General features: G+C 36.0%; 1 protein-coding gene across 1 annotated transcript in view; it reads right to left on the bottom strand.

Moving 5' to 3' along the window:
• The window catches only part of LOC307006098 (dynein axonemal heavy chain 11), a gene marked incomplete at its 5' end in the record, with an annotated part of 72,860 nt that overhangs the window by 23,268 nt on the left and 36,985 nt on the right, over nt 1-12,607 (bottom strand). The window contains 11 exons of the mRNA XM_079626736.1: nt 1,511-1,715; nt 3,440-3,562; nt 3,674-3,909; nt 4,105-4,278; nt 6,477-6,611; nt 6,727-6,828; nt 7,432-7,614; nt 8,520-8,663; nt 9,543-9,656; nt 9,769-9,915; nt 11,032-11,265. Of these exons, the coding sequence (XP_079482862.1) occupies nt 1,511-1,715; nt 3,440-3,562; nt 3,674-3,909; nt 4,105-4,278; nt 6,477-6,611; nt 6,727-6,828; nt 7,432-7,614; nt 8,520-8,663; nt 9,543-9,656; nt 9,769-9,915; nt 11,032-11,265 (1,797 nt within the window). The remainder of the gene's footprint in view (nt 1-1,510; nt 1,716-3,439; nt 3,563-3,673; nt 3,910-4,104; nt 4,279-6,476; nt 6,612-6,726; nt 6,829-7,431; nt 7,615-8,519; nt 8,664-9,542; nt 9,657-9,768; nt 9,916-11,031; nt 11,266-12,607) is intronic.

Genomic DNA, 12,607 nt, shown 5'->3' with positions numbered 1-12,607 from the left:
ACCAAGCCTTAACAAACTAATTGTTTTTGCCTATAAATTTTGATACAGAATTTTATTTTATTTTATCACTTCAGGGTAGGAACGCAAACCGAAAGTGGATAATTAAAACATTCACAATTATTACAATTTATTTATAAAAATGTAAGATTTAAGTTTGAAAATCTTAGATTTTCGAAGCCCTCAATAGCAAAAAATTTGAAGAATTATATTTATTATATAATTATATTTAAAAACTTTTGCTTACTGAATCGTTCACCAAACATACTGAATCATGTTTGGACTTTTCCTTGCATTAATTTCACATCTTCCACAAGCACTTAACCACCCCACACCATTAAACCAATGCACATACTTAAACACACACACGACATTCCATAGAAAAATATTTTTATACTGTACAAACTGCATTTTTACATTTTCAAAAAACATCCCTTAGTATGATTTATAAGCTGTTTTCCTCATGGGAAGAAAAACAAAAGGATTTCAGATATTGCCATCTTTGTGGGGCAATACAACGTAGGGTATACCTGAACCACACACATTCACACTCACACTCGACGTTCGTCTGCCTTTTCTAAGCTTCTCTAGCTTGTTTCCCTTATCTAGATGTCCTAACATGGCATTGTATATTACGAATATTGTTGGCTTGATGCATTGCTTTTGTTGCTCTTTTGTTGTAAGTCACGTTGGATAAAAGCGTCAAATGCATCAATTAATATATTTAAAGGGTTAGTTCCTCCATCTGACATTAATTATTCACCTTCATGTCGTTCAAAACCCGCAAGACTTTCGTTCTTATGGGTTTGATGAACAGATTGGATTTAGGCTTTTATATACATATAAACATTGATTAGCGAACAAACAGAAGCTCAACTGAACCTGCTTGACGCGCAAGAACAAAATCTTATTGGTTCTTGCTGAAGCTTAATCATGCTGCTTACACGAGAATGAACCTCATTGATTCTTGTGGGAACTCAAATGTGCTGCGTAACACGAGGATGAACCTCATTGGTTGTTGCGAAAACTCAAACGTGTTGCTTACATGAGAATGAACCTCATTGGTTCTAGCACATCAAGCGAACATGCTTGAGCTTCCGTTTACCACAATTGATGTGAGTTGATGAATGTTTATATGTGAATAAAAGCCTATATAAAGCAATAGAGTCTCTTCATAAAATTTGGAATAAACCGCTCAATTTATATGGATTAGTTTTACGATCTTTTTATGAACTTTTTGAAACGTTAAAGTGGTAGTTGCAAAGCTGTTTATGAAGGGACAGAAATCGCTCAGATTTCATTAAAATATCTTCATTTGTGTTCCGAAGATGAACGAAAGTCTTAGGGTGAGTAATTAATGACAGAATTTCCTTTTTGGGTGAACTATCCCTTTAACCACTACCAAAAACATTAACACTAATCTGCCTTGTAAATCCTGTTATTGCCTTTGGGCAAAGTAAAAGTAGTTTATTTATATATTGTGAAGTCCTTATAAGTGACTTCTGTGACTGACCTTCATCATCTCCAGCTCAGGTCTTTCATGCGTGACCACCTGCCCCAAGAGCTGTTCCTCCAGGCCAGTGCGGGTCACTGTAAAGTTTATAAGAGTGGTCTGGGCCTGCAGCTCCGGGGGGAAGTGAGGGTTGGCTTCCTTAGTGTGTAGAAGGAGACGGAATCCGCTGTTATACTCACACTCCTTATCACCCAGTCTGATGTACCTGTGGAAACACCACATTGTGTTATGCATTCAGGACACGCCTACACTAAATCATACTAAACAGCGCTATATGAAAAAAGTTCGACATCTACGCAAGAGTCAGTAAGCGCTTTCCACCCACACTAGACACCAGTTTCACCAACTGCCTAATTGAAGCAAACAGGAAAGAATGACAAATGCTCCCAATAGCCACCACAGGCAAAGGCGTTAAATAAAACTGGAAGATGATATTCCCAGCAGCCAATATTTATCCCAATCTACATTTCAATTAAATCAGACCTGGCTGGCCAAACGTGGCGGCTTTTAATTTTTCCCTAATTACCCTGTGCCTGTCAGCCAGCGGCAACAACTCTCATGCCAAAGGTTCCGCCAAGGCCCGGGTCCGCTCTGGCTTTATATCTTCAAAAGATGGAATTAATGTACTATTGATAGAACCATTACTTCACCAAATTAAAGTCCCAGCTGATGGATTGGCTCATGCTCCTCCGTCAGACATAAAAGGAATAATTAGTATTCATTACTTCACACTCTGCAACATTCCAATTATTAATGAACTTCAGCCGAGAAGCTGCACCAGATCCATCATGGCTGCCGTGCCCGGGCCGGATTAATCACGGGAATGGACTGGTGTGTGGGTCAGGCGCTGGAATAAACTTGTAATCAAATTAAACATCGGGCCACAGTTATGGGTCAAAAGAGTGGGGCTGTAGGTGTCCCCGTAGTACAATGCTACAAGGACAAAAGACTAGAAAGACGTGAGAAATTAATAACTCAGCACACTGAAAAACAAGAAAAACAGATGAGGTGTTGCATCTATTTACACATCCTGGAAATACCTGAAAATCACACTGATTATTTCAAATTGTTCTATTGAAGGATATAAATGTGAATGACGTTAACAACAGTATCTTCTATAGTTCATTTACACGTCATAGTAACCCAAATACATAGAGATTTATAAAAAAATATATTTTAAATGGAGTAATCAATGATGTACAGTATAAGTCTTTTAGACTATGATCTCTCCTTTGACAGACAGGTTTAGCTCAACTTTGCTCAGTTCCAGTTTTGGCACAGTTACTGTGTTTTACTTTTGTAGTGCAAAACAAAACAAAACTCAGTAATTACATTACATACGCATTTAGTTTGTTCAGATTCAGAGAAAACTGAGTACCGGTACACAAATTGATACTAAATTAATCAAATGTGAAAACTATTTTTGTCATAGTTACCGGTTTGCCTTTGTAGTGCAAAAACCTAGATAGGACCTAATTATAAGTTGTTTAATATTTTTGATTATAATATATAATATAATATAATATAATATAATATAATATAATATAATATAATATAATATAATATAATATAATATAATATATACTGTTGTTCTCCCAGAGTTAAAACAACACTCTAGCTGCCTAAAACTGATCCGTATTCAACACGCATAAAGAAAAAGAGCAAACAAATGCACATTTATCAGCTTCTGTGAGTGCAGAATCAATACCGCTGCCTCCACCTCTATTCAAATCACACAACCCCAATTCATCTTCCATTCTAGTTTTCATACTGCACAGAACAAAACTGGGGCTCTTCAGAGCTCAGTATAAAATCCCTGAATATCTATGCCAAAAAGCATTTTTCCAAGTAATTTCTACTGCAATACACTCGATGAGAGAATCACTGGTATAATATAAGGGGGAAAAAATTACAGAGAGTTAAACTTGCCTTCCTTTCTTAAAGGTTTGTCTTCCTAGCAGTGGCTCCAGAAGAGGGTCCATTCTCTCCTTGATGTTTTCAATAAGGACCACCTCACCACAGGCCAAAGCCTGCTCAATAACATCCAGATACCTATATGAAAACATTAACAGTGAAGTCCAGGACAAGACAAATTAGCCTCAAGACTAGTAGTAATACTATTTAATATAAAAAAAATCTTTGACCAAACTAAAATGACTTTACCCTTTCTGGCCATACTGCAGCACCCTCAGTTTGGGCCCAAACAGGTTTCGGATCCACTTGCTGGCCTGCTGCTGAGGATCCACCATGAGAGGCCAGCGCTGGCTGGACATCAGGATGGCTGCATTTTCAACGGACAGCCGATCAGCTGGCAGACCCTGGTTCTGCCAGCCTGCCACGGTGGCCTGGTCAGTCAGAGTAAGTACAGGGTCCAGACCGTCTGTCAGCGGGATAGGGATCTGGATCACGAGGTGTGAGGAGAGGAAGACAGACAGTGATGCTATTCAATTCAACGCTCCATTGGAGTGCAGCTCAGGGAAGAAGAAAAAAACTTGAGAGTTGGCAAATAAGCCATAATATTAGCAAATAAACTATGCCAAGTCTTATTTAATCATATTATGTGACTAACAAAAAATAAATAAATGGAATCATACTTGGAGTTCTCGGAGGAAAGGAAACAATACGGCGTGAAGGAGCTGGTGACGGTACGGCTGTGTGAAGTATCCAGCATAAGAGACAAAAGCAGCGGCCACAAGCACATCCCCACACACGGTCTTCAGCTGAGACTCCAGCTCCAGCTGTCCCTCCGACCAACGAACGTTTTCTGCCTGAAGTGAGAATGACTGGGTGAATCTCAATCACAGAATTACATTCTACATGCATACATATATATATATTGCATTGTGACTTTACAGTGGGTTAAAAATTATTTTGGAAAAGTAACCCACATACATTATGTAACAAAATAACAATTCAAGATGCACATCCCCTTAAGACCAGTTAAAAGAAACCGCAAAATGGCTCAGAAAAGTTTAAGAAAGGTTAAGCCTCATTTATTTGCAGAAGCCACGTGGTTTAGTGTTTTGTATCTAATAAATATGGAATTATAAGTGAAATTACAACAGAGATCATGAGTGTGTTTTTCTTTGTATTGCAGAAATGAGATTTTGGTTATGAAAATTGGGAAAGACATTTTCTCAATGAACAAAAATATTTGCATTAGCCTACTATTCAAAAGTTTGGGTCAGTATGTCAAGTACTTTAACTCTACAATGATGAATTAAAATGATCAAAAGTTTTTTAATTGATTTTTTAAAATGTTGCATTTGGTATATGACATTTAAAATATTAATTTTGTAAAATGTTTTTTTTTTCCATTTCAAATAAATGCTTTTAATCTGACATTTCTACTCATGAAACCCTAAAATAATAATGATAATAATTACATTAACTGTTTTGCCATCACGGACATTACTTATTTAAAATATACTGAAACTGAAATATTATTACAATTTTAAAAAACTTTGAGGGTTTTTTTGGTAACACTTTACAATAAGGTTCATTAGTTGACATTAGTTAACTACATTAATTAACGTTAGCTAATAATGAACTGCACTTATACAGCATTTATTCATCTTTTTTAATGTTAATTTCAACATTTACTAATACTTTATTGAAATCTTGTTAACATGAGTTAATGCAATGTGAACTAACATGAACAAACAATGAACAGCTTTATTCATATTAACTAACATTAACAAAGATTAATAACACTGTAACAAATGTATTGCTTATTGTTAGTTCATGTTAGTTAATACATTAACTAATGTTTAATAAATGAACCTTATTGTAAAGTGTTACAGTTTTTTATTTATCAAATATGCAGCCTTGGTGAGCAAAAAATCGTACCGACCCCAAACTTTTGAACAGCGAAGTGTATATTTGCAAATACAGTGAGCCCAGTAATATCAAGACAAATTGATTGAGACAAAGGAGAAGAAACACTTAAAGGCGTGTTATAACCTCAAATCTAGCCTTCAGACCCAGATAAAAACCTCACTCTCAACCCATCGGCAATTGATCAAACACAGACAGAACATGAGCGATAATGTATACAGTCACAATTCACCTAAACCGGCTTTGAAAGTTTAGTTACATGTTCACTCAGCATCAATTTAGCACTCATTTAAGACTTCAATAATATCGCAGAGATGCTCCTGCAATGATAAATCTTGTCTGACATTGCCTTCGCAGGGGCCGAGCTTCTAGAACATGTCGCATAATAAATTCCCCGACAGTTAAAAATCACTATAATTTTAGCCTAATGCATTATGGATTGCTTGGAATATCACTCAGTCCTGGGTGAAGCGTTTTTAATTTCCAACAGCTGTTAAGGCTTTGAGGTAAGTTAATGATTACATATAGACGGGCTGATTTATTAGTCTAAACACTATTGCTTCCAGGTCAATGGCATAAAGACAAATCATTTGTCTTGATATGTTTAAAAGCCAAGCTGTCCCATTGTAGCCCTATTCATTTCTCTGAATAAGAAAGTCGAACATTTTAAATAAAAGCGCTAAAAGAAACATCATGCTATTATTTTTTGCATTACCAGTGCTAAAGATTTTAGATAATCTCACGTGGATATATGTATGTGATCAAAGCTACAGGGAGTGAGAAAAGAGAAAAGCATTTAAAAGTCGGGCATGTACACACAAATCCAGTTCATCGCTCATAAACCAATTATCCTGATCTCCCCATTCAGGAAAATAGACAGCAGATGAATATGTGCCCTTCTTGTTTCGCTGTCCCGAACTGGCCTACAGCCATCTAGCCCCTTGCCCAGAGCAATGGTGCATTTGCCGTGGTGCACCCCTTCCTTCCGAGCGCTCAATCTCAGCGTCTGGCCAAACATTTAAGCCATGGCCTCCTCCCCTTTGAGTGAAGCCAAACTCATGTTGAGATTAGGTCTGCCTGTGCACTCTCCTATAACCCCAGACCCTCTCCTCTCACAGCCGGCCAGTACCTGCAGGCCTCCCACCAGCCGATTGGCCAGCTCAATGGTCTGGCTGGTGCGTGTCACTTCCTCCTGGCAGCAGAGTTTCTCAGTCGCCGCCTTCTCAAACTGAGCTGTTAGGCTTTGCAGATGCCTGTCCAGATCCTGTCAGCACAAAGCTGCTATATGAGATACTAATACTTTATATCTATATTAAGTATTATTGACTGGTTATGGTGCTTGGATTTTACTGTATAAAATAGAGAACATTTTCACTTACTTCCAGTTTCTTTCTAACATTGAGCAGTTTTGCAGTAGCAGCTTCCAGTTCAGTATTGGCTTGTGCCAGAGCCAGACGCTTTGGTGCAACCTCACAATAAACCTTAAAAACAAACATTTTCTTTCCTTACATGTGCACAAACAAAAACTGAATTCTTCAAATTTATAATTTTGATGCTAAAAACCACTTTGAGTTAAATAAACTTAATTAATTTTAACAATTAATTACATAAAGAAAAATCTAACTTATAAATGTAATATTTCCCAAGGATATTTTAATTATATTTATGATTTATTTATTACATTTAGAGGTTAGACTTTTCTTTGTTTACTGAACAAATGTTTACTGAATTGAAATTCCTTAAATTTAATTAATATCTAGCTAGCGTATATATATTTCAACTATAAACAAAAGGTTTTTATTTTATTTTTTATGATTGTTTGTCATTTTAAAGCTAAAAACTATTTTGGCTTAAAGAAAGTTACAGCTTAATATTTTTTAAAATAATTATTTATTTATTGTACAAGTTAATTGTTTTATTTTATTTTTTAGAAAAATAAAATAAACAATTAACCAATCAAATCATTTAAACTATGTTAAAATGAATAGAATTAAATGTATTGAATTTAAATTCATGAAACTGCATTAATATTGATATGTAAATTTTTGTGTGTTTTAAGTCCTGTACGTGTCACACTTCCTCACCTCGTAGTAGCGCACTATGTTGATGGCCCACGCACAGAGGCCTGCAGCTGCGTAGGACTTGGTCCGGACGTGATCGGGGTGGAACTCTGGGTTTCTCAGGTATTCCTGCTTCACTACGCTTAGACAGGACTGAGGGATGTGCTCTTTATCATAAGAAAGTAGTGCCTGCAGAAAGTCATCCACCTACAGACAAAGAGAGTGATTACATCATTCATTATTATATATTATATATAATTATATATATATATATATATAAAAAAAACTATGATGTTGCCTATTTTCCCTTCAGAAATCAGTCTAATATGATGATTTGGTGCTCAAGAAACATTTCTTATCATTATTATCAATGTTGAAAACAGTCGTGCTGCTTAATATTTTTGTGGAAACTGCAATATGTTTTTTTTCAGGGTTCTTTGATGAATAGGACGTTCAAAAGAACAGCGTTTATTTGAAATCGAAACTTTTGTAACATTATAAATGTCTTTAGAATTACTAACCCCAAACTTTTGCATTGCAGTGTATATATAGTTCAGTGCATTAAGATACAAAAATACAAAACCAATTTTAGATAATAATTAATTTAGAGAAATTAGGTAAACACAACATATCAAGTACATACTAAATTGCACACACATTTATTTCAGAGCATCTTAAAGAAGAGTAAATGCACAAACACTGGACATTATACAATCTGGGGTAAAATGTTGCACTGAAGGGCACAGGAGTAATAAAGCACAGTTATGACCTTTTTTCATTCCTGGGTCGTTCCTACTTAGGACTCAACCTGCAACCTCTGAATATGCATCCTAGTTCTTTATCCATCTGATGTATCACACAACACACTTTCAAAAGCTATCTCCTCCCCTTCATGCTGACCTCATAAATCAACCTTTCCCTAATATTTCCATTTCTATCTCATGTGACATGTATTTAATATTCTCTTCCACAGAAGTGCTTTCATAACGTGGTGTATTCATGACACTGTGCCAGGTTAGCGGGGTCTGCGGGTCAAGGGCTGGTTGTGGATTACACTTGCATGAATCAGACAGCACTGGGTGTGTTATTGTCATATAGAGCAATGCCTTCACCTTGCCCATGAAGACTCTGGCGGCCTTCCATCCGCGGTCTTTTGGGATTCTCCCGCGTGGAGCCAGCAGCACCATCACAGCCGCGGCGACGTTAATCACACCCTCCGGGGGATTCGGGAACGTCTTTAACTCTGTCAGATTAACCTAAAAGACACAAAAGAGAAAGAAAACTGCTAATTGAGTAAGTGTTACCCTTTAAACCATCCAATTCAGGTGACACAAATATTTGAACAGGTGGATGCTGCGATGTATAAGGGATGGGACAAAACATTTCCCACAGATTCACCTAAGATGGCAACATTTTCACTTCAAAATGACCCAGAAATGATTACTAGAATGTTTTTAGCAAAAATGTAGTGCACCATTTCATTTTGTCCTTATTATATCAGTCACTACTGCTAAATTTACCAGTTCTCAGACCATAACTTAATACTTAATAAAAATGTAAAATGTGTATCACACATTAGAAAAACAGAAATATGAATATATTGAAATATTACAACTTAATTTTTAATATATGCCTAATTTAAAGTTGTCTGCCTACTTAACATCATCATATATTTATGAAAATAAATATACATACATATACATACACACAATACCATAGAAAACTGTTATTTTAAGTTTTTAAAACGTTTTTATTTAAATCTTTTCTAAAATGTAATGTATTGCTGTGATGGCAAAGCTGAATATTCAGCATCATTACACCAGTCTTCAGTGTCACTGAATCATTCTAATATGTGCTGGTTAATATTTTTGTGTAAATCATTATTTTATTATTCAGGATTCTTTGATAAATAGAAAGTTCAAAAGAAAAGCATTTATTTGAAATATAACTTTTTGTAAGATTATAAATGTTTTGATCGTCACGACTCACTTTTGATCAATTGAATGTGCCCTTTCTGAATAAAAAAATTGTCTTTCTTTTTCTTTATTTCAAACAAATTAAATAAAAAAAACAATCTTAGTGACCCTCAACTTTTCAAATGGTAGACTGTAAATATATACATTTTTAAGTATCACCTTGTTGAGTGTCTGAAGAGCAGTTGTAGCCGCCTCTAAAGCAGGCTCAGCTTTAGCCAAATCACGTTCACATTCCCTCAGTCTTCGTGACACCTCTGCTTGCATGGCAGCTACCTGCAGATGAATACATACTCTCATTACTAATGTGGAAATATTAAAGCACCGTATTGATATTCAGTAAAGATACATCTCAGATCCTCCAGCTGTAAGGCTTTGGTTTCTCTACCCTTTGCTCCTCAAGGTCAGCATCTTTTCTCTTCTGGCTCACTTTTTCTGTCTGCAGGCCAATCCTGGCCATGAGAGCCTCAGCGGCCTGGTTCTTTAACGTCAGCTCCACTTCCTGTGAGTTCAGCTTGACGGTCAGATCCTCAACCTTATGTGATTATAGAAAGTTTACATTTAGTATGAGATCTTAATTATTCATAATTACCTTATATAAGCACTGGTTAATACAGGAAGCAGAGTTCTGTTCTTAATTAACTATACAACATACACATTTTTGGGGTCAGTAAGATTTTTTTTTTAAAGATATGAATATTTTTATTCTGCAAGGACACATTAGGTTGATATAATGTGACAGTAAAAACATTTATAACATAATAACTTCTTTTTTTTTTCTATTAGACAAAGTACCTTGAATTTTTTTTATCACAGTTTCCACAAAAATATTAAGCAGCACAACTGTTTTCCACATTGATAATAATAATAATCAGAATAAATGTTTCTTGAGCACCAAATCAGTCTATAGAATGATTTCTGAAGGATCGTGTGACTGAAGACTGAAGTAATCATGCTTTAATTATTTTATTATTTCACAATATTACTATTTTATGCTTTTTGTTGTTATGATCATTTATAATATAGTTTTGGTGTTTTGATGAATTGAAGAGAAAAAAAAAAAATCTAACTGACCCCAAACTTTTGAACGGTAGTGTAAACATAACAAACTAGAAGGATTTTCGTCTCAAACTTTTGGACCCCACTATATTTATATTTTGAAATGTTTCAATCGACAATTAAAAAGAAACTTTTTTTAACCTTTTTCCAGGTTTACACTAGATGTTTCTCATTTCAATTAGATGAGTTGAACTCCAATTCAATTGTAGTAACCAATTAAAGGTAAAATTTCACAAATATCCTTTAGAGCACTTTCATTCAACACATGATCATATTGAATCTCATAATCAAAGCTCTCAAAGACCTTGCAAAAAGCTTTTTACGACTTGCTGAAAGTTGTAAAAGCAACTTGTTTTTTTTTTTTAATCTAGATTCCATTATCAGATAAAACCTCTGCAACATTTGAATACTAAACACTATATCACAAAGGCAAGCAATCATCAGACTATCAGACTCAAGGTTTACGAGTCCCTCAGCCTTCAACGAGAGATCTTGGGCATATTAACTAGCAGTACACAATCCCACGTCTCCAGCCTTGAGGAGTCCACACGGGTCGGTTAGGAACTCTGTGGTGCCGACGGGTTCTACACACCTGAGAGGCAGTCGTCTTGAGTTTCTGAAGGCCAGACTGAAGCCTGCTGTGTCTCAGATGCAGTTCCCTCTCTCTCTTTCCCAGCAGACTCTCGTAAAGTCTCAGCTGCTCCAGGAAGCTCTTGGGCGTGCTGTAGTTGTGCCTCCTCTCATTGCAGCAGTAACGCTCGCTAACCTGCTTGACGCTCACGTGAGCGTGGGCCATGAAAAGACTGATGGATTCCCGAACAGTTGGCTGTAAAGACGAGAGTAAGAGTGGGGAGAGAGGGTAAGAGGGGGACCTGTTCGGATTAAATGCTCTTTAACATCCTCGGCTGTCAAGGGCCCTGAAATATCATCTTCATAAATCCAGAATTCATCTCCAAGTTTGTAAGTCTTTTGCCGGCTTCTGGACTTACTCAATCTGAAATTTAAGTGCAGGACGCAGGAGGGAAGATTAAGCTGGTAGAGGGCTGGGAAAATAATGGCCAGAGGCTTGTGACACCCTGTGTAAAGTAGGGCGAGTGTTTGTCACATGGCTTCTAACTTTCTGAGACTGCACGTTGTGTTTTGTTTATTGGTTATTTATGATGCGCACTGCTGTCTGATGACTGACTCATTTATCAGACTGTTAAAGATCAATTCACACAAAGGCAAATGCATTTTAAAAGATGCAAGAACACAGATCATAATTCACTGAAAAGCAATAAAACATGTACATGTAACTGGCTGGCAAGAAAAAAAAGAAAAAGAAAAAAAGAGACGGTTATAAATGAAGACCTGACATAATGCTATTTGATAAACAGCATATTGAGTTAAATGCATGTAAATAATCCATCAATCTCTTAAACTCAAAGGTCACTGTTACCTGTGTCAGAAATAAAGCACTTTTACACTCACAAACACATTAAGATAAAAAATGTTTCACAAAGGTGGGATTTGGTCATAAATCTAATCCAAGAGCAAAACATATAAAAGATTAAATTAAAATGATAAAAATAGTAATATTGACTTTTCACAGAGATGCAATTTAAAGTTGCCAAAGTTAATGCGTTAACACAAACACTTTAAACCATAATGCTCAAAATAATAAATTGGTTTAAGTAGGGTAATCTTAAAGGATAATTACGGTATTTAACACCTTGAGTCTATATTGTAGTTTGTTTTGGATGAACAAGAGTGGTGGACAACATTTTTTTGACAATGGTTCCTCTCTCGAGTTTTTGACTATAATAGAATTGGCCATGGACCCATTTAACATTGTCAACATTAGTCAATGGGCATGTCCGAAAATGTCATTAAAACAACCAATAATGTTCGTTTACAAAACTGTTAAACTCAGCGAGTGGTTAGTGGTGTTCGTTGATGATTATAAACAATATATCGTCGCAATATATGATTCCAATCCGTTTATTTTGCTATAGTGGAACTATTTTTTCAGACACTTCACAACCGTGTAACTTCCGCTCAATATTTGAATCTGAAGCGTTAGCACACTCCCGACCACTTGATGGCGATAACCGATGTTTATGTCTCGTGGGACACTCACGGTCACAGTCGAGTTCAACTTCATATTGCACTGGTCAGTGGTCACGTCT

Source organism: Phoxinus phoxinus (genome assembly GCF_949152265.1).
Source record: "Phoxinus phoxinus genome assembly, chromosome: 10".
In the NCBI taxonomy this organism is placed as follows: Eukaryota; Metazoa; Chordata; class Actinopteri; order Cypriniformes; family Leuciscidae; genus Phoxinus; species Phoxinus phoxinus.
The sequence above is the reverse complement of the archived record's forward strand: the minus strand, read 5'-3'. Positions and strand labels throughout refer to the sequence as shown.